Raw genomic sequence first — 22,312 nt, 5'->3', positions numbered from 1 at the left:
TGAAACTTAGCATGCCACTCTAGGCCATTGTACTAGTTCAAATATATAGATATATTTCATTTTGTAAAAGGTTATCTTATTTGTATATAGTTGCATTGTCATAATAATTGTGCGACACATAAAAATGTTATGACTGTTTAACTGAGTATGAATGATTTGAAGGAAAGTAAGCCAATACAATAAACACATTTGAGGTAATGCAAGTGCACGTTGTGTTTTTAATAATTTCAATTAGATACATAAAAGAAAATACATAAACAATATAGCCGCAATGGATTGAAGGATACTACAAACATATCTTATGAAAATACATAAACACACTTGCAGCATTATAGGATTTACACAAATTTGCTCAGCTACAAAATCCTTGGTATCATAACCACTAATGAAGCCGTGCAGTAGGAGCATTTATTTATAGATGAATTATAGGATAAAAATAAACATCCTTCAACACAAATATTGATGCTCAGTTTTGTCGTTCACTGTACATTGAACTTGCTATCATTTTCATTCATCATGCACGGACCTAACATATCCATCACTCGATATCTGGTAAAACCCGATATTCGAAGTATTTTTTGACATGTTTGATAACATTCAACACCCATGGGCCGTATCTTTCGAACACGTGATCAGGGCCCTGGCCTGTCGCCTTGGACATGAAGTTAATGCCGATATCGGCGTCATAACCGGGCGTAAAGAAGAAAGGTGATGTATATCTATCTACACCGATGTCTATGACGCGATGAGCAGTGGCTTTCAACCTCCCTCCCATCATTCTGGAGAAAGTGTCACCTATATTCATAACGAGGCTTTTTGGACGAGGATCGACTTCCGCCCAGGTGCCATCTGGCATCTTGACCTCGAGTCCTTTGTAGTGAAATGTGGCCAACAGTGTGAGGAAGTTAGTATCTGTGTGTTCTGGCGTTATGACTACCTTACCATCCTCAATCTTGGCGTTATCAGGCGGAGAACCTTCCCAAGGGGGATAATGCATGATCCGATACGTCGTGCATGGCTTATCAGAAAACAGCGGAGTGAAGATATCTTCTTCAATACCAAGTCCTATCGCCGTGAGACGAAGAATCTCTAGGGCCGTTTCGTGTAGTTTTTCATATAGCGACCTCATGTTAGCTTTGAATGGAAATGAACCGTCTTCTTCAGGCCAAACAGAGTTCTCGTAGAACCAATTATTCGGTTTGACTGTAGGATCGTTTGGGGGGACATCGCGCGCAAACTCAAACCCTTCCTTCCTACTGGGTTCATTGGGTAGAACTGGGAAATAGCCACGATAAACATTTTTGCTTTCTGGATTCCAAAAGTTCCTTAATAGCTTTTTCTTGCATTCCTCTGGCTGTTTAAAGAACCACTCACAACACTGATACCAGAGGTCAAAGTCTAGGCCCTCGATGTTGTCTATGAAGAGAAAGCCAGTATTTTCCAAGGCATCCACGATCACCTTGGCTAAGGCCTCGCGGTCAGTGCGAGCCTTCGATAGGTCCACTATTGGTAACTTAAAGGACATTTTCGAATCAAACTCTGTCTAGATTTCCTGTAAATGTAAAATCTTATTTGAAATCGACAGTACACCAACACGGTACACATGTCAGGTATAATCTGAAGTCACAAAGTCTAAAGATAAATATATACTTACAAACGTTAAAGATATCTTACGCATTGTTTTAGACGTTTATGTTCCGTATAATGCCTTATACATTAAATTTCACGTATTCAGCCCATTTTCTAATCTGGCCCTTAACAATTACTGAAGACGTTGAGGTATCGCTCCTTTTTTCAATATCAACGAATTCGTTTCTACCCAATCTGTGTGATACCTTTAGAATGGAGAGATGACGAGAGAGTACATCAGATTAAGTAACATTTAACGAGGTGTACTGTTAGCGTTATCATACGAGGAAACTCAACGGATTGATAAAAGCCTACATATGGTATTAATTTATTTACTCTGCAGATGAAATAAAGTATAAATAGTGATTTAGATAGAAATAGAGTCCGATATAGGATCAAAGGTCCTACTGGTGACCGACATTTAGATAACTACGTTCCAGGTATTAAACCCACAAGATGTGGCCAAAGAAAACTGTCAGTCGTTTTTACACTGACCTTCAAAATCTATGCCACCAACAACAATAACATACATGACGTTTACAAGCTAAACAAAAGGTAGGTGTAAATACACCGATAGTGAATGAGAATATAGGCCACATTTGGTGATTAATATTAACCAGTACATCCTGACTTAATAAAACACTAGTATACAGATTTTGTAGGTTTACCAGTGAATTATGATACAGGTAACGAGAAATATACTATTGGACAGATTTAGTAGGTTTAATGGTGAATTATTATACAGGTAACGAGAAATATACTATTGGACAGAATAAGTAGGTTTAATGGTGAATTATCATACAGGTAACGAGAAATATACTATTGGACAGATTTAGTAGGTTTACCAGTGAATTTTTGTACAGGTAACGAGAAATATACTATTGGACAGATTTAGTAGGTTTACCAGTGAGTTTTTGTACAGGTAACGAGTAATATACTATTAGACAGATTTAGTAGGTTTAATGGTGAATTATTATACAGGTAACGAGAAATATACTATTGGACAGATTTAGTAGGTTTACCAGTGAGTTTTTGTACAGGTAACGAGTAATATATATATTGGACAGATTTAGTAGGTTTACCAGTGAATTATCATACGGTAACGAGTAATATACTATTGGACAGATAGTAGGTTTAATGGTGAATTATCATACAGGTAACGAGTAATATACTATTGGACAGATTTAGTAGGTTTAATGGTGAATTATTATACAGGTAACGAGTAATATACTATTGGACAGATTTAGTAGGTTTATAGTGAATTATTATACAGGTAACGAGTAATATACTATTGGACAGATTTAGTAGGTTTAATGGTGAATTATTATACAGGTAACGAGTAATATACTATTGGACAGATTTAGTAGGTTTACCAGTGAGTTTTTGTACAGGTAACGAGTAATATACTATTATACAGATTTAGTAGGTTTAATGGTGAATTATTATACAGGTAACGAGTAATATACTATTGGACAGATTTAGTAGGTTTAATGGTGAATTATTATACAGGTAACGAGTAATATACTATTGGACAGATTTAGTAGGTTTAATGGTGAATTATTATACAGGTAACGAGTAATATACTATTGGACAGATTTAGTAGGTTTAATGGTGAATTTTTGTACAGGTAACGAGTAATATACTATTATACAGATTTAGTAGGTTTAATGGTGAATTATTATACAGGTAACGAGTAATATACTATTGGACAGATTTAGTAGGTTTAATGGTGAATTATCATACAGGTAACGAGTAATATACTATTGGACAGATTTAGTAGGTTTAATGGTGAATTATTATACAGGTAACGAGTAATATACTATTGGACAGATTTAGTAGGTTTAATGGTGAATTATTATACAGGTAACGAGTAATATACTATTGGACAGATTTAGTAGGTTTAATGGTGAATTATTATACAGGTAACGAGTAATATACTATTGGACAGATTTAGTAGGTTTAATGGTGAATTATTATACGGGTAACGAGTAAATATACTATTGGACAGATTTAGTAGGTTTAATGGTGAATTATTATACAGGTAACGAGTAATATACTATTGGACAGATTTAGTAGGTTTAATGGTGAATTATCATACGGGTAACGAGTAATATACTATTGGACAGATTTAGTAGGTTTAATGGTGAATTATCATACGGGTAACGAGTAATATACTATTGGACAGATTTAGTAGGTTTAATGGTGAATTATTATACAGGTAACGAGTAATATACTATTGGACAGATTTAGTAGGTTTAATGGTGAATTATCATACAGGTAACGAGTAATATACTATTGGACAGATTTAGTAGGTTTAATGGTGAATTATTTATACAGGTAACGAGTAATATACTATTGGACAGATTTAGTAGGTTTAATGGTGAATTATCATACGGGTAACGAGTAATATACTATTGGACAGATTTAGTAGGTTTAATGGTGAATTATCATACGGGTAACGAGTAATATACTATTGGACAGATTTAGTAGGTTTAATGGTGAATTATTATACAGGTAACGAGTAATATACTTTTGGACAGATTTAGTAGGTTTAATGGTGAATTATCATACAGGTAACGAGTAATATACTATTGGACAGATTTAGTAGGTTTGATAGTGAATTATTATACAGGTAACGAGTAATATACTATTGGACAGAATAAGTAGGTTTAATGGTGAATTATTATACAGGTAACGAGTAATATACTATTGGACAGATTTAGTAGGTTTGATAGTGAATTATTATACAGGTAACGAGTAATATACTATTGGACAGAATAAGTAGGTTTAATGGTGAATTATTATACAGGTAACGAGAAATATACTATTGGACAGATTTAGTAGGTTTACCAGTGAGTTTTTGTACAGGTAACGAGTAATATACTATTAGACAGATTAGTAGGTTTAATGGTGAATTATTATACAGGTAACGAGTAATATGCTATTGGACATATTTAGTAGGTTTACCAGTGAGTTTTTGTACAGGTAACGAGTAATATACTATTGGACAGATTTAGTAGGTTTGATAGTGAATTATTATACAGGTATCGAGTAATATGCTATTGGACATATTTAGTAGGTTTACCAGTGAGTTTTTGTACAGGTAACGAGTAATATACTATTATACAGATTTAGTAGGTTTACTAGTGAATTATTATACAGGTAACGAGTAATATGCTATTGGAAAAATTTAATAGGTTTACTAGTAAATTTGTATACAGGTAACGAGTAAAATCATGCTATTGGTCAGATTTAGTAGGTTTGCCAATGAATTATGATACGGGTAACGAGTAATTCATCCTCGATACTCCAGGGGTTCCGATCACTTACGATCTCTACACCCCTGGACTATCTCATCGTAAAACTGGAGGCAACAGAACAGAACAGGTAATTTAGTCCTTTGATGTACATCAAAAGAACCGTATAACGGTACACTGTGGTTGACTATGTGGCTTTGAAGTTGGGCGTCGCTCTCTCTGTAGTCTTCAAAGGAAATTTTTGCTGGTCTGTGATTGGTCAAATATTTTCAGCTGAGCTGCCTTCAATTTCACTATGAGATAGTCCAGGGGTGTAGAGATCGTAAGTGATCGGAACCCCTGGAGTATCGAGGATGACGAGTAATATGCTCTTGGACAGATTAAGTAGGTTTACAAGTGAATTATTATACAGGTAACGAGTAATAGCATGCTATTGGACAGATTTTGTAGGTTTATAAGTGAATTAGTATACAGGTAACGAGCAATAGCGTGCTATTGAACAGATTTTGTTGGTTAACCAGTGAATTATTATACAGGTACCGAGTAATAGCATGCTATTGGACAGATTTTGTAGGTTTAATGGTGAATTATTATACAGGTAACGAGTAATATACTATTGGACAGATTTAGTAGGTTTACCAGTGAGTTTTTGTACAGGTAACGAGTAATATACTATTATACAGATTTAGTAGGTTTAATGGTGAATTATTATACGGGTAACGAGTAATATACTATTGGACAGATTTAGTAGGTTTAATGGTGAATTATGATACAGGTAACGAGAAATATACTATTGGACAGATTTAGTAGGTTTAATGGTGAATTATTATACAGGTAACGAGTAATATACTATTAGACAGATTTAGTAGGTTTAATGGTGAATTATTATACAGGTAACGAGAAATATACTATTGGACAGATTTAGTAGGTTTACCAGTGAATTATGATACAGGTAACGAGAAATATACTATTGGACAGATTTAGTAGGTTTAATGGTGAATTATTATACAGGTAACGAGAAATATACTATTGGACAGAATAAGTAGGTTTAATGGTGAATTATCATACAGGTAACGAGTAATATACTATTAGACAGATTTAGTAGGTTTAATGGTGAATTATTATACAGGTAACGAGAAATATACTATTGGACAGATTTAGTAGGTTTACCAGTGAATTATTATACGGGTAACGAGTAATATACTATTGGACAGATTTAGTAGGTTTAATGGTGAATTATTATACAGGTAACGAGTAATATACTATTGGACAGATTTAGTAGGTTTAATGGTGAATTATTATACAGGTAACGAGTAATATACTATTGGACAGATTTAGTAGGTTTAATGGTGAATTATTATACAGGTAACGAGTAATATACTATTGGACAGATTTAGTAGTTTAATGGTTTAATGGTGAATTATTTAGTATTTAATGTGTATCATACGGGTAACGAGTAATATACTATTGGACAGATTTAGTAGGTTTAATGGTGAATTATTATACAGGTAACGAGTAATATACTATTGGACAGATTTAGTAGGTTTAATGGTGAATTATCATACAGGTAACGAGTAATATACTATTGGACAGATTTAGTAGGTTTAATGGTGAATTATTATACAGGTAACGAGTAATATACTATTGGACAGATTTAGTAGGTTTACCAGTGAATTATTATACAGGTAACGAGTAATATACTATTAGACAGATTTAGTAGGTTTAATGGTGAATTATTATACAGGTAACGAGAAATATACTATTGGACAGATTTAGTAGGTTTACCAGTGAGTTTTTGTACAGGTAACGAGTAATATACTATTAGACAGATTTAGTAGGTTTACCAGTGAGTTTTTGTACAGGTAACGAGTAATATACTATTAGACAGATTTAGTAGGTTTGATAGTGAATTATTATACAGGTAACGAGTAATATGCTATTGGACATATTTAGTAGGTTTACCAGTGAGTTTTTGTACAGGTAACGAGTAATATACTATTATACAGATTTAGTAGGTTTACTAGTGAATTATTATACAGGTAACGAGTAATATGCTATTGGAAATTTTTTATAGGTTTACTAGTAAATTTGTATACAGATAACGAGTAAAATCATGCTATTAGTCAGATTTAGTAGGTTTGCCAATGAATTATGATACGGGTAACGAGTAATCATCCTCGATACTCCAGGGGTTCCGATCACTTACGATCTCTACACCCCTGGACTATCTCATCGTAAAACTGGAGGCAACAGAACAGAACAGGTAATTTAGTCCTTTGATGTACATCAAAAGAACCGTATAACGGTACACTGTGGTTGACTATGTGGCTTTGGAGTTGGGCGTCGCTCTCTCTGTAGTCTTCAAAGGAAATTTTTGCTGGTCTGTGATTGGTCAAATATTTTCAGCTGAGCTGCCTTCAAGTTCACTATGAAATAGTCCAGGGGTGTAGAGATCGTAAGTGATCGGAACCCCTGGAGTATCGAGGATAACGAGTAATATGCTCTTGGACAGATTAAGTAGGTTTACAAGTGAATTATTATACAGGTAACGAGTAATAGCGCGCTATTGGACAGATTTTGTAGGTTTATAAGTGAATTATTATACAGGTAACGAGCAATAGCGTGCTATTGAACATATTTTGTTGGTTAACCAGTGAATTATTATACAGGTACCGAGTAATAGCATGCTATTGGACAGATTTTGTAGGTTTATAAGTGAATTATTATACAGGTAACGAGCAATAGCGTGCTATTGAACAGATTTTGTAGGTTAACCAGTGAATTATTATACAGGTAACGAGTAATAGCGCGCTATTGGACAGATTTTGTAGGTTTATAAGTGAATTATTATACAGGTAACGAGCAATAGCGTGCTATTGAACATATTTTGTTGGTTAACCAGTGAATTATTATTCAGGTAACGAGTAATATGCTATTGGACAGATTTTGTAGGTTTAATAGTGAATTGTTATACAGGTAACAAGTAATGTGCTATTGGACAGATTTTGTAGGTTTACTAGTTTGGACATCTTATACCTACCATTTAATTTTGCCCACGAACCAATTTAACAAAACCCAGGTGTTTTTTGTAGTACTATGACAGAGAACCTGTAAGATACCTAAGATATTTGGATGTCTATTTTCAGCAATATCAAATTTTCACCAAAATGGTATACCCACATCCAGTTCTTGTACACCAAAAATATTTGGTAACTCTCTAGCATATAATGTTAGAAAACTATGTTCAAAATTTCAAAACAAAAAAATCCATGACGGATAAAGTTGTCATCTAAAAGACAAATTACTGTGGGGTAGATTTTTTTCAAGAAAAATCATTTAACCTTATATGCCTCATATAATGATAATTAAAGGATGCAAACTATTATATTTCTATTAAAATGATATGTTCTCATTAATTAGCGCATTAAGAAAAAAATATTTAATCTAAAACCCCAAAAGATAGGGTACTTCTATAGAAGATTTGTAACCGAACTGAGTTTTAACGGAAGTAGTTTATCTACTTCCGGTTCTTGTACACTAAAAATATAAAGTATCTCTTTTAAACATTATGTTCGAAACCTATGTTCAAAATTTCAAACATTTCCAGTGAATTATTATACGGGTAACGATCAATATGCTATTGGACAGATTTAGTAGGTTTACAAGTGAATTATTATACAGGTAACGAGTAATAGCATGCTATTGGACAGATTTTGTAGGTTAACCAGTGAATTATTATACAGGTAACGAGTAATATGCTATTGGGCAGATTTAGTAGGTTTACAAGTGAATTATTATACAGGTAACGAGTAATATGCTATTGGACAGATTAAATAGGTTTACAAGTTAATTAGTATACAGATAACGAGTAATAACATGATACTGGGCAGTCAAACATCATTGGAATGCCAAAAAGAGGTCAAATATTTAAAAGCTAGTGATTGCATAAAATCCATAATAGTAAATCCTAGGTTTGTATATGTGGCGTGGCACGAAGGTTACCTTGTGAAATACTACACAGGTAAAACATGTAACTGGACAGTGAAGCATCCTACCGGTGGTACAGTAAGTACTTACCCTGGTCGGTGAATCCTCTTGTCCGGTCTCAGGAGGTTGACCCGATATAGTAGACCCAGTCACACTGATCGCTGTGCAGTTTATCGAATTGTACTTTGATGTAGCATCAATTCATATCATGTTCCAGTTGAATAACGACCTTAGTAGTTGGAGATATGGTGATATAAACATCTATATATAGAAACAGTATTCACCAGGTAGCACGTATACAATGTATATGGAAGTCCTTAGTTAATGATGTGCAATAAATGGATATATGATAAAATATCTCATGTTTTATTAAAGTCTTAAACAACAAATACAATATTTTTTGTTATTTTTTTGCTTGATGTTCTTTAAACATGTCTTTAAAGGACAGTCCCCTGCATGTGATAAGTTGTATGTATATTGATTCCAAGTTTTGTTTATAAATCAGCAGCATAATCGTGTTGTTGGCCTGTTGTAATTATCGCCATATTCAAAGTACTACCTCACTGGAGTGTACAACCCAACTTTCCAAGTACTACCTCACTGGAGTGTACAACCCAACTTTCCAAGTACTACCTCACTGGAGTGTACAACCCAACTTTCCAAGTACTACCTCACTGGAGTGTACAACCCAACTTTCCAAGTACTACCTCACTGGAGTGTACAACCCAACTTTCCAAGTACTACCTCACTGGAGTGTACAACCCAACTTTCCAAGTACTACCTCACTGGAGTGTACAACCCAACTTTCCAAGTACTACCTCACTGGAGTGTACAACCCAACTTTCCAAGTACTACCTCACTGGAGTGTACAACCCAACTTTCCAAGTACTACCTCACTGGAGTGTACAACCCAACTTTCCAAGTACTACCTCACTGGAGTGTACAACCCAACTTTCCAAGTACTACCTCACTGGAGTGTACAACCCAACTTTCCAAGTACTACCTCACTGGAGTGTACAACCCAACTTTCCAAGTACTACCTCACTGGAGTGTACAACCCAACTTTCCAAGTACTACCTCACTGGAGTGTACAACCCAACTTTCCAAGTACTACCTCACTGGAGTGTACAACCCAACTTTCCAAGTACTACCTCACTGGAGTGTACAACCCAACTTTCCAAGTACTACCTCACTGGAGTGTACAACCCAACTTTCCAAGTACTACCTCACTGGAGTGTACAACCCAACTTTCCAAGTACTACCTCACTGGAGTGTACAACCCAACTTTCCAAGTACTACCTCACTGGAGTGTACAACCCAACTTTACCAAGTACAACTACCTCACTGGAGTGTACAACCCAACTTTCCAAGTACTACCTCACTGGAGTGTACAACCCAACTTTCCAAGTACTACCTCACTGGAGTGTACAACCCAACTTTCCAAGTACTACCTCACTGGAGTGTACAACCCAACTTTCCAAGTACTACCTCACTGGAGTGTACAACCCAACTTTCCAAGTACTACCTCACTGGAGTGTACAACCCAACTTTCCAAGTACTACCTCACTGGAGTGTACAACCCAACTTTCCAAGTACTACCTCACTGGAGTGTACAACCCAACTTTCCAAGTACTACCTCACTGGAGTGTACAACCCAACTTTCCAAGTACTACCTCACTGGAGTGTACAACCCAACTTTCCAAGTACTACCTCACTGGAGTGTACAACCCAACTTTCCAAGTACTACCTCACTGGAGTGTACAACCCAACTTTCCAAGTACTACCTCACTGGAGTGTACAACCCAACTTTCCAAGTACTACCTCACTGGAGTGTACAACCCAACTTTCCAAGTACTACCTCACTGGAGTGTACAACCCAACTTTCCAAGTACTACCTCACTGGAGTGTACAACCCAACTTTCCAACAAACGAAACCGTTATCGTTCTCTCTAATACCTAAAAAAACTTCAATACAGTAAACAGCGTTAGACCAGGGGGCACAACCCTGAGTAAACTATCAGCTGAGGAATAGAAATTAAGAAGTGTTTGTTGAGCAAGATGAGCATTAAAATTGTACAAAGGCGAATTATTTTTATATATTTTTTTTTCTACACCTCCTTGTCCAAGTTTTAATTTTATTCATAAGGTCTCCATCGGTACCTCATTATTTTAGCCCCCAGTTGCTTTGGTCTCTATGATAAGGTGCACAAACTGCTAATTGTTTAACAGGTGATAGTGGACTTTGTCAGTATATTTCCGGATTGAGTTTGCTATTTGGTGTCCTCCTTAATTTGCTTCATTGAGCTGCATTATAAAGTGGGTAGGAATCACACAATTACATGGCAACATAACTCGGGTATGATGCATCTCCGACTTAATCGGCATCACACTCATCTCAATAACCAGAAAAAACCGTCCATGAATGACCCTTGCTTTTAAAGGGGCTTTTCACATAATCAACCATCTAACCAAGGCCGTTACTAGGAAATAATTAAAAAGTTTCAACTTCATCTCGATTTTTATTATAATGCAATATGGGAATTGGGTGTAACTTGGGTTAAGTGTCAGTGACAAGATAATTACATTTGAAGTTAGATATACCTCATAGAAACTCGTGTTTACTCATACATTGTTCCATTTAGGGGGCTGAAGTTAGAGTTCGGCGAATTCTAAACCGATACATGCAAGAAGAAAAAGAACCTGCTGCTAACTCCAATCTCCTGTTACATTCCTTGTGACAAAGACAAAAACAATGTTTGGCTTTTGGATGTCTCCTCTCAGACAAATATTTAAAAGTTCCCTCAGCTCGATATTTAATTGTTTTTAACGTGACCGCTTGTCATAGGTGGTGCAAATGGTTCCCAAATAGCATTCCCTTATAAACAAAGAGCAACACCTTTAAATGATTATTCTAATGCGCGCTATAAATTATAACAAGACATATATGGTATACATATGAATTTGAAATATATCAGATATTTAGATTGAATAACATCGCATTCCCTTATAAACAAAGAGTCTACATTTCAGTATCCTCTTGCAGCTTTTTGTTATAATTTTCTTTCAAAACGTAATGGTGAAGATTAAATATGTCCGACTTGTGTTTAAATGACAGATATTAATGAAGCCTTGTATGCCATAAATACATCGATGCTTATACATTAATAAAGCTATGTAAACTACCCACGTAAACGAGTTTTCAATAATTCTAACTAATAGTAATAAAATTATTAATTAGATTACAAAAAATAAAATGGAATGATATGAAAGGAAATTATGATTTTTGATTATGCATTATGCATTATTTCGAGGAAATGAGAACGCTATGTATGTTTCACTTCAGTAATTGTTATATCGATCCTGTGATGGAACATTTTGATTGAATTACATTTTTCTGGGTTTTTTAATGCTGTGTTATTACCATTTATACCTTATTTGTTGAAAACAAAGTTTTTAAATATTTGATTGGACATCAAATAAGATACTGATCGAATTACATTTTTCTATGTTTTTTATACTGTGTTATTACCATGCCTTTATTGTTGGAAACAAAATTCATAAATATCCTCCACAATGACTATTTCATAGATGTGTCAATCACAAGACCGGTAATAACGATACCATTATTGCTTTTCCCACGCTTTTAGATGATAATATCCTATTCACAGACCATTACAACTCATCAAGCGTCTCACGTTCTTCGAATTTAATTCTTAGACTACTAGTTCTTGTTAAACCTCTCATGTTATTTACTAACCAATCACCTCCACATCGACGTGTGACAATACTCTCTGGTAATTAGAGACTCGTGTCTTTATTTAAATCATAAAACACAGAGGTAAATCATCGATCAAATTCTCTCTTATTTCTTTAACTGATATTTCGTCTATACTAATACAATATCTTTATTGATTGAGGTATCAGTAATCACACATATATAAGATAAACTAGCGCCACTATCCGTATAGCGTGCAGGGCGTGGATGGGTATATAGCGACATACCGAGGAGCTCCGCTGATAAGGTATTGTCATTCCAGTAAAACAAGTGGTAAGATTCGAAGGAAACATTAATTGTGTTCAATGAAAGTTTAACTCGTAAAAAGTAAAACATTTTTTGTGTTAGATATGATAGGTGATACCATTAGTATGTAGAATGTAAAATATGTAAAAAATACTTCGATCCATTTTCGTTTGCGACAGTTAAAAGATGCTCCACTACTGACAGAGCATAAACAATACATATAATTTGAACAATAATTGGTGTTTACTCATGTAAATGTATGTCTAATTAACACAAATAAATTGATATAATATAATAACGTTTGGTTTTGGCGGATGCGCAATCATACATGTATATGGCATAGTACCATGGACTTTTTTCGGGACACAATTCATTATTTTTAATATCTTTATCTTAATTAGGTAATGGTGTAAAGTAAATAACTTTTGTCACAGAAGAAAGATATGAATCTGCCACTTTTTTGATGGAAAAAATATCATTCGTCAGCGGTGTAGCATCTTTAGGATTTAAAACACGATTGTTGCGATGGACATAAGAAAGTAACTATCATAAATACCATCGATCAAATAAAAGAAAAGGTAATTCCATGGATGCCATCATTTGAAGTACAAAGGTCTATCTCCATCCTATTGGGTTAAATATGACCTTGACAAATGTTTTTTTGTACTGTAGCTAATGTGAAACATCTCACCATACTGATTTTTGGAAAACATTATATCCGCAAATTGTAGGATATTGCCCTTTGATTTGTTCAGTGTCATTTCGCCTACTCGTAAAAATGCATGAAGCCAAAACATTCATAGCTTTCAGTAGCTGGAACTGGTAAGCTGAGGATGTAGTATATCGCAAAGAAGCAACCAGTTTCGCAATGATTTCCGGTGTTATAGGCAAACGATTGTCAGCCTGGTACGTACCACGATGTACAGAATTCAGCATTTTTTTTATCAAAAATGACTGTGTTGGATCAGGATAGCCACTTATGTTGTTAACGTAACCGATAGCTGCTTGTGTGTTGTTGAATATATGACAATATATGTATGTAACGTATTTGTAAAAATATGTATATTTATACTTCCCAGGTGTTCCGCCATGCTGACGATGTACTATTGGATGATTGTGTTCTACATTTGTGTCGGTTGGACGCATTCCATGTCAGTAAAAGATCCTGTTCCGGAGGATAGGAAAGAAACACATATTTACAATGCTACAAATCTATTGTATGAATATTTTCTATTATGTGGCGCGGACTATTTCTGCCATCCAGAAAAAATAGGGTTCGAATCTAAAGACATCAGAACACGCCATCTTGACATCTGTGGAGCTTGTAAATGTGACCGAGACTGTATGATAAACGGTAACTGTTGCGTTGATGTTATTTTCACTTTACCACTTCCGGTTTGTGTGAGTCCGTTCGTCAATCTGGGACTACCATTTCCCCCGGATAAGGTGTTCATTATCAATTCATGTCCGATAAACACGGACAAAAACCTCACAAAACAGTGTACAGCAACTGAAATAATTTTTAAACCTGGCCATGTCGAGTATCCGCTTGTAACGTCGAAACACTACAGACAAACATTTAAAAACAGATTCTGTGCTGAATGTAATGGCGTGTTCGATTACAACGATTGGAGTTTGTCCGTGTACTGTCCCGAGTTTACAGACTTTAATTTCCTTTCCACTTTTGACGATATTCTCGAGAAAGCTGATTGGTTTGGGTGTGGTGTGGGGTTTGGTACCGTAGACGAGGACATTAATTACTGTGTCGAAGACTACGTTGGTACCAGAGAGATCTCAAAATGCAACAGGACCGGTACCTGGGCTACATATGACCACGATATCGATATGGCTTGTAACTCAGAGTACGAAGTTGGGTATGGTTTCTATGACAACATATTCTGTTTTATGTGTAACCCTCCTCATTTTGAAGGTCATGACATTATAACAACATGTAACGTCACAGGATTGTGGGATATACGTTCAGAAGCAATAGAACACGCGTGTCGTTCTCACGACCAATCAAAAACCACCGGCCCTTACAAAAACGTATTTTGTTTTATTTGCAATAGGAATAACAGCCACACAACACTATACATGGATGTGTATATTAACGAGATGTCACAGAACCGGTTGTATGAAAATGGCAAGCCTGTCTTTCTTTATTCATTTTCAATTGATTCATACAATCTTGAATTTTATAACACACTAACTGACTCCGAGAATAAAGACAACATCCCAGAAGACGAGGACACCGCTGATTGGTCCGTCAATGTGACGAAGCTCTCTGATTGGTCTGTCAATGTGACGAAGCTCTTGCTATACGACTACAGTGTAACAGGTCATTACCGCTACTGTCAGAAAAACGTCACACCTTACATTGTCGGCCAGTCCCAATGTTCGTGCAGTCCTTCGTGCTTTTTCGATGTCGCCTTGGAATGTTGCCTTGACCTTGTCCTCGAATTCCCTCTGTCCTGTCAAAGACCTCTCCTAGCAACAGAAGGACCCAGCCATTATTTGATTGACGGATGTTATAAATCCTCTTGGACTGACGTCTTCCAAACTAGATGCCGATATTCAGAGGACGATATATACTCCACGTTGCCCGTTGTAGGAGGACTTGGTTTACTTTACAAAAGCTTTGATTGTTTTCTCTGTAACCAGGACAATGACTTATCTAACACGGGCTACGTCACAAACGCCGCATATGGCTATTTGCCGTGGTCTGTTGACATCCAGTGTAAAACAGACTTAAATTTACAGTTTCATGCCACGTTTTACGATATCGTTGACGCTGCAAAGAGACATAGATGCGATATTGAGATAACAAACTCTGAGATTGAACAAGATAAATCTTGTAGAGATTTCTACGTCTCTAAACTGTCTAAACAATGCAACACTACCGGAGGGTGGGAAGAATCCGATGAAGACATCCAATGGGCCTGTGAATATTCCTCGCTTGAAAATCAATACGATTTTTACAGAAATACATTTTGTTTTATATGCAATCCAACGATAACAGTAAATTCGACGGAAGTCATTCGAAGTTGCGCAAGCTCTGAGCATGAAATATATGGCACTGATATATCAGGCGCATGCCTAGATGCACCGGAAGTGACGGGAATGCATCCCGCGAAGAACATTTTCTGCAAATATTGTAGTATAGATGATTCCAAAATCCCAATGCCAAGACCCATTATGTTTCAGATGTATGATTTTTATTTATCCCATAAAGATTGGAGATCTGACGTTGGAGGAGTGATTCTACAAGATCATCTGTTTAGTCCATTTGTCAGCAAGTTGGTAACAGGTGAAGTGGAAGTCAATGGTTCTCACGTATTCGACCCAATCACGGTATGTTTAAGTTGGGAAAGTAAGGGGACTTTGCTTGAAGTAAGTCCAAATTTATTATCAAATCTCCCTATTGTCATATTATTTATATTTATATATATATTATTTTCAATATGTTAACAACATTGACATTATGTTTACCCTTCCTATAACATTTTATTTCTAATATTACCATTCCTATAACATTTTATTTTTCTTTTGGTGATGAAAGCTTTGATATTAAAATAAAAGAAGGCGGAAAATTATATATAAATCATATAAATTCTGATAATATTAGTTATGCATTACTGCTTACTGAATCGTATCATATGTCATATTGATTAATATTGTACTTTGTTGACAAACAACGAAGGACATGTCAAATGTAATTCAATTAAAATCATAAATGTTATAATAAACTTTATGAAAAGATTATTTTAAACAGCAATGAACGTTTATGGAGTTTTGGTGACTTAACACATACACATTTATTTGTTACACACCGTGACCTATATAAACCATGATTTATAAACAAAGGGAATGTTCAAAAAATGTCGTCCGATATCTGTCTTCATTATGCAACGACATTTCCTGTCTTATTCAACAGTGTATAAAACTCATTAGTTCACAGGTGAATATGGGACGCCAAAACTGTATCGTGTGGTTCAAATATACTATATGAATTTGTGTTTTCATTATATCATATGGTTTGTCATTATATGATTTGGTCTTATCAATATATGGTATCATTTTATCAATATTTGATTTGATTTGACCGTTATATCATTTGCTTCTACCATTATTTTATTTTATTTATTATGATATTATTTTCTTTTATCACTATATCAATCGATTTCATCATTATTTGACCCGGTGATATATATATTTGATTTACATCGATCATTGTTTTATTTGGTGAAATTATTATATAATTTTTGATGGTTATAATCGGTCGCTTTGCCTGCCATGTTGTTAGGATTTCACATGGTTATAAATAATCTGTTCACTTTGATTGGTTAGCCAAAATGATTTACGTGTGTTGATTGGATACGTGTTGATGAAGATTCCATTTGTGTAAGGGGTACCAGTGGGGAAATTATTGCAAAAAAATGTCATTAGATAAACCCAGAGCAGACCCATTACACCTTCTGAACAACTTAAGTAAATAAAACGTAAATATTCATATCGCAGGTCGTATTATGTTTCCCAGCGAAATAGCGACATATATCTTCACTGTAATAAAAACAACAACAATACTTTATTCCCCAAACACGATAAGCTTAGATGACTGCCAGGGTTGGGACCCTGGATTCAGCATCCGTACATAATTGTCCTCTTGCAAGAGGGCTTTCATTCAACATTCATTTCCCTATATTCTCTCTAACCTTCCAATCATTCACTTATAGTTTCTCATTCTTGATATTATTCATTAATATATTCATTCTTAATTCATCCTCGCATTCTGTAGCTAATTCCTCAATTCTTTAATTTATCTGAAATATTCTGAACATAATTTATTGATATAATTTTCTTTTTATTTGACTTTATAAACATTTCTAAATTACTTAGAAATATGTATTGGACTTTCCTATATATATGATCAACAGCAATTTCTATTTTGTCATACTTAATCGACCATTTGAAGGACAATAATGTGGTATTGAGAAGAACTGACAGATTATCGTTAGCTTGAAATCCCAAAATCACAACATTTAATGTCAGCATGTATGTCTTCATTAGATCCAAGAATGGTTTTAAATATATGTACAGAACAAATGTTCAGAATATTTCTGACAATATCACATTCAAAAAATAAATGTACAATATCTTAAGTTTGCGTTTTGCAAATAACCAAATTTACTTATTTTGGATTCTGTATATATAGTGTTGTGTCTCGTGTCTGCCGACAAATGGCACGAGGCATTGAAACTCTCGGTGTTGTAGACCCTGGCGGTTTGTAAATTTTCTCTCGTGTATTACGACACAGGTCACAAATCAAATATTGATAGAATGATGCCATATATTCATAAGATCAAATCATACAATGATATGTTGTTCCATAGGGGAACTTTTTAGCATATGTCAACTTTCTATCAATCTGTTATAGCAATCGAGAACTAAATGAACACCTTTCTTTGTTTCAGTCCCGCCCTCGTCTCTTAGCCTGCTACCCCGGTAAGATCGTTTCAGGAGACGAGTGTATCCCTCTCCTACGGACGACAACACGCCTCAAGTATACAATGGCATTGTCCATGGAGGGAACCATAAGTACGGCCGATCAGGCCAAAGATTTGTTTACTGACGCAAGAGAGGAGATTTTATCAGAAATAGAAACCAAACTTGATTTTAAGGGAATTCACGTAGAATCTTTTCACATCATGTCCAACGTTTCTTGTAGTGTTCTAAATATGACATCTCCTATCGCGTATCATCTTATGGTTCAAACAACCTTTATCATTTTAGACGTTATCGAGAGACTTCCTTCCGAAATCGCTTTGTTAAACCTAACAAAAGATGATTTGATGATATCGAATGTATCATTTAGGTCCAGACCTTCCAACGAAGCGTATTTTCTACCGTCTGCTCACGGTTCGAATTTCGACGATTTCTGCTACCAGAAATCACAATATCAGAACAAATTGTGGGAAGCTTTATCCGACATCCGGGCGACTCTCGTGTCGGATATCATAATTTGTCGTCACGTGGTACTGGATCGGGACGAATACAATATACAACTGGAGACTCGAGAACTCTCTGTGAAATATAGTTCCAGGAAGTTTCATCAGGACAAATATGTGCGCATGCCCGATGATAAAGTGCATGTTTGTTTGGATGACTATGATGACATCATATCTGAATACATGGCCAGACCCAGCCATGATCCACTCCGAGACGTACTGTCTATAACAACATTAGCTTGCACCGTCATCTCTCTGTTCTGTCTCTTCTTGACACTTATAACGTATTCTTTATTCCGAACCTTGCGTTCTGTCCCTGGGGTCAACAATATGAATCTGGTTTTTGCGATGTTTTTCTCACAGGGACTTTTCCAGTTTGGATTGGAGAGGACATCAAATCCTACTTTATGCATGTCCGTGGGTGTCCTTACTCACTATTTCTGGTTGGTCACATTCACCTGTATGAATGTTTGCTCATATCATATGTATAGTGTATTTGCTATCAACACTTTGACGGGTAGGTCCAGGAATATCCGGAAACGAATAGCATTATACATGTTATACTCATATGGAATACCTATGTTAGTCATTGCAGCTAACATTATCACGACATACGTCATTTCTGCTGGCGATGACGTCACTTCCGGTTTAGCAGATATCGGGTATGGCGGAGATATATGTTTCATTTCTAAGCCTATTTCATTCTATGCAGCGTTCCTCGCGCCTGTTATAACCATATGTGTTATCAATATGCTTCTGTTTGTCGTAGTCGCCATTAAGATCAAAGCTACACCTAAGGTGGATAGTACGAAAGACCACCGTCTGGATGTCGTTATCTACCTAAAGTTGTTTACCATCACCGGAGTCACGTGGATCCTTATCATTGTAGATACCTTATTCCCGCTTTCTGCCTTCAGTTTCATTGTCACTATTCTGACGGGCTGCCAGGGTCTGTTCGTGTTCTTCAGCTTTGTGTGTAATCAAAGGGTATTGAAACTCTACAGAAAACTTTTCTGTAAGACGAAATTTCAATCAAGACCTTCAACGAAATATTCAAATCGATCTGAGGAAACTGAGACCAATTCTATTTGAACTGAATGATACAACTGATGAATTTCGATATTATTTACAGTTATTTGTAGACCGACTAATAGGTGACATTTGCCGACTGAGTCTTTATTTATGAAATTAGAAAAAAATGACATCAATGCTAATTATCAATTTTCCAGATTACTCGATAAAATAAAATACTTTTAAACGTACGATTTCATTGTTTTTCCAAGGGATTATTTTTCCCGATCGTTTCGTAAGGTCGATGTCTAGTGTTAAATCGCGGTAACGTCGGGTTTTCAGGCCATTATGGGACTCTTTCTTCATTTACGATAATAATATCTTCATTATGGGACTCTTTCTTCATTTACGATAATAATATCTTCATTATAAAACCCTCTCCTGGATACGTTAAACAATAGAAATCACCGATTTAAACACTTCCAATCCAATCGTAAACAATAGAGTGTTACTTTGTGTGCCAAGTTTGTTTGATTGTACAAGAGGATATAACACTAGTATACCGCAGTCTCCCAAAACACTCACCTTACACTACAAACACGCTACATACTGCATACATGGGAGGCCGTCCTTACATGACCCTGGCTGTTAATTGGACGTTAATTAATCAAACAAAAAAAACAGTGTACTGACAGAACCATTGAAACGTCGTAACAATTAAATATTGAAGAAATAATCAGAAACTCTGTGTTCTTACACTGAATTTGATATAATTAGTTGATTAAGAGTGTATCATGTGTCTTGGATCGATAATGCCCTATTGTGAGTGTGTGAGAGAACGGTGTGTTACTGAGACATCCGATAGAAACCCTTTGATGTGATCTACACTGTATCCAATCGATACTGTCCTTAATTGTTTGATCATTATTAAATATATCGATACCTTGTTAAGCGACGATTATAAATATAAAGAAGTAGTTTTTTGAGGTGTAGTGCCTCTTTGGGATCGTCGTGGTGCATTTACTAAGACGAATAGGAAGAGCCTGGAGTTTTCTCTATATTCTTAGTCAATGAAGGTTATCCATTCGCTACGAAATTTAGTTTTCTGTAGCTTATATAGATATTTTTACTACGCTAGCAGACGGAAAATGTCTTGTATACGGTGTTAACCCCATAGTATCATTAGCAGACAATTTTCGTTTCACTAAATACTGTTATCAGGGTAAATTGTAATAAGGTCGGCTTGGTTACCACATTCTATGTATATCAGAACGCACTTCGGGTTGTCATCATGAATGTTGGCTTCTCTAAAGCTTCAATGTACATGAATTGTGTACAATAACTTACCAGCTGACTTGGAATTACGATTCAAAACAATGACTTTCAAAAAATAACCCAGAAGTCACAAAATTTATACACGTGAAAATAATATTATTTTTTCTACAATAAATCGAGAGTCATGAAATATTTTGCAATGACAAATCTACATTGCTTCGAAAGGCTCCGACATCTATCATGCATATCTGATCTTTAATTCACACTTCATCGAAAATTCACATTCTGTCCTCACTGAACAAACAATGCCGTGGATATCGGGCGTGTTTATGTAATTATCATTTCAATACGCTATGCCTCTCAGGCCCTTCATGCCTTTTATTTTTATCATTTTCTGGATGCATGATGCCCTATAAGATGAATATTTATTTTGAATGATGAGATATCGGTGGTAAATAAGGACAACATAGTTTATAAAAAAAAATTCCAAAGAAGAGTTTCCTTCAATACTGGTTAAAGAGACATATAGAATCTGAAATGAGAGTTCATTTCCTAAAATCTAATATGAAATGAGCACAAATACCTATTAACAGCCAGGGTCATTAAAGGACGTTCCAGGTTTGTTGGTGGAGGAAAGCCGGAGTACCCGGAGAAAAACCACCGACCAGCGGTCAGTACCTGGCAACTGCCCCACATGGGATTCGAACTCGCATCCCAGAGGTGGAGGGCTTGTGGTAATATGTCGGGACATCTTAACCACTCGGCCACCGCGGCCCCTTCCTAAAATCTAATATGAAATGAGCACAAATACCTTAGAACAACCCACATTTCCATGAATCTCAATGTCATTGTTTACTGACGCCATTGACGTCATGATATGACGTCACAATGAATACCCAGCCAATGCAAAGCGCCCAAGGTTATATTACCCGAGTAGCGTATTCAAAAATATCACAAGGACGAGGATACTTGATATCAATGTGAAAAAATGCAAAATGTAATCCAACAATCAGACATTATCCCCTCACGAGTTTGTATAAAGCAGATTTGTACAATTTACTGGGAGGAGATTGTCATTACTGATATTATAAATTACAGAGACAATAATCAATAACAAAACACTTAAA

General features: G+C 35.6%; 2 protein-coding genes across 2 annotated transcripts; one reads left to right on the top strand and one right to left on the bottom strand.

Annotated features, from left to right (window-relative positions):
* Positions 1-195: 195 nt before the first annotated feature.
* Positions 196-9,120, bottom strand: LOC138325934 (uncharacterized). The gene is made up of 2 exons (XM_069271957.1): positions 8,964-9,120; positions 196-1,552 (listed from the first exon to the last, which is right to left on the bottom strand). Exon 2 carries the CDS (start codon positions 1,523-1,525, stop codon positions 539-541), a length of 987 nt encoding a protein of 328 aa, XP_069128058.1. The 5' UTR covers positions 1,526-1,552; positions 8,964-9,120; the 3' UTR covers positions 196-538.
* Positions 9,121-13,672: 4,552 nt separating this feature from the next.
* LOC138326526 (uncharacterized) lies at positions 13,673-20,059 on the top strand. The gene is made up of 4 exons (XM_069272626.1): positions 13,673-13,716; positions 13,974-15,835; positions 16,127-16,245; positions 18,366-20,059. Exons 1-4 carry the CDS (start codon positions 13,673-13,675, stop codon positions 19,989-19,991), a joined length of 3,651 nt encoding a protein of 1,216 aa, XP_069128727.1. The 3' UTR covers positions 19,992-20,059.
* Positions 20,060-22,312: the final 2,253 nt, after the last annotated feature.

This window comes from Argopecten irradians, chromosome 6, assembly GCF_041381155.1.
Source record: "Argopecten irradians isolate NY chromosome 6, Ai_NY, whole genome shotgun sequence".
Taxonomy (NCBI): domain Eukaryota; kingdom Metazoa; phylum Mollusca; class Bivalvia; order Pectinida; family Pectinidae; genus Argopecten; species Argopecten irradians.
This window is presented reverse-complemented; position numbering and strand designations above follow the sequence as displayed.

Excerpts from the sequence above, each read along its gene's own strand:
- LOC138325934 (XM_069271957.1), bottom strand. The coding sequence starts at position 1,525 with ATGTCCTTTAAGTTACCAATAGTGGACCTATCGAAGGCTCGCACTGAC.
- LOC138326526 (XM_069272626.1), top strand. The coding sequence starts at position 13,673 with ATGCATGAAGCCAAAACATTCATAGCTTTCAGTAGCTGGAACTG. Across the intron at positions 13,717-13,973 it reads GCTTTCAGTAGCTGGAACTG|GTGTTCCGCCATGCTGACGA; the intron begins GTAAGCTGAGGA and ends TATACTTCCCAG. Across the intron at positions 15,836-16,126 it reads TGAAGACATCCAATGGGCCT|ATTGGAGATCTGACGTTGGA; the intron begins GTGAATATTCCT and ends TATCCCATAAAG.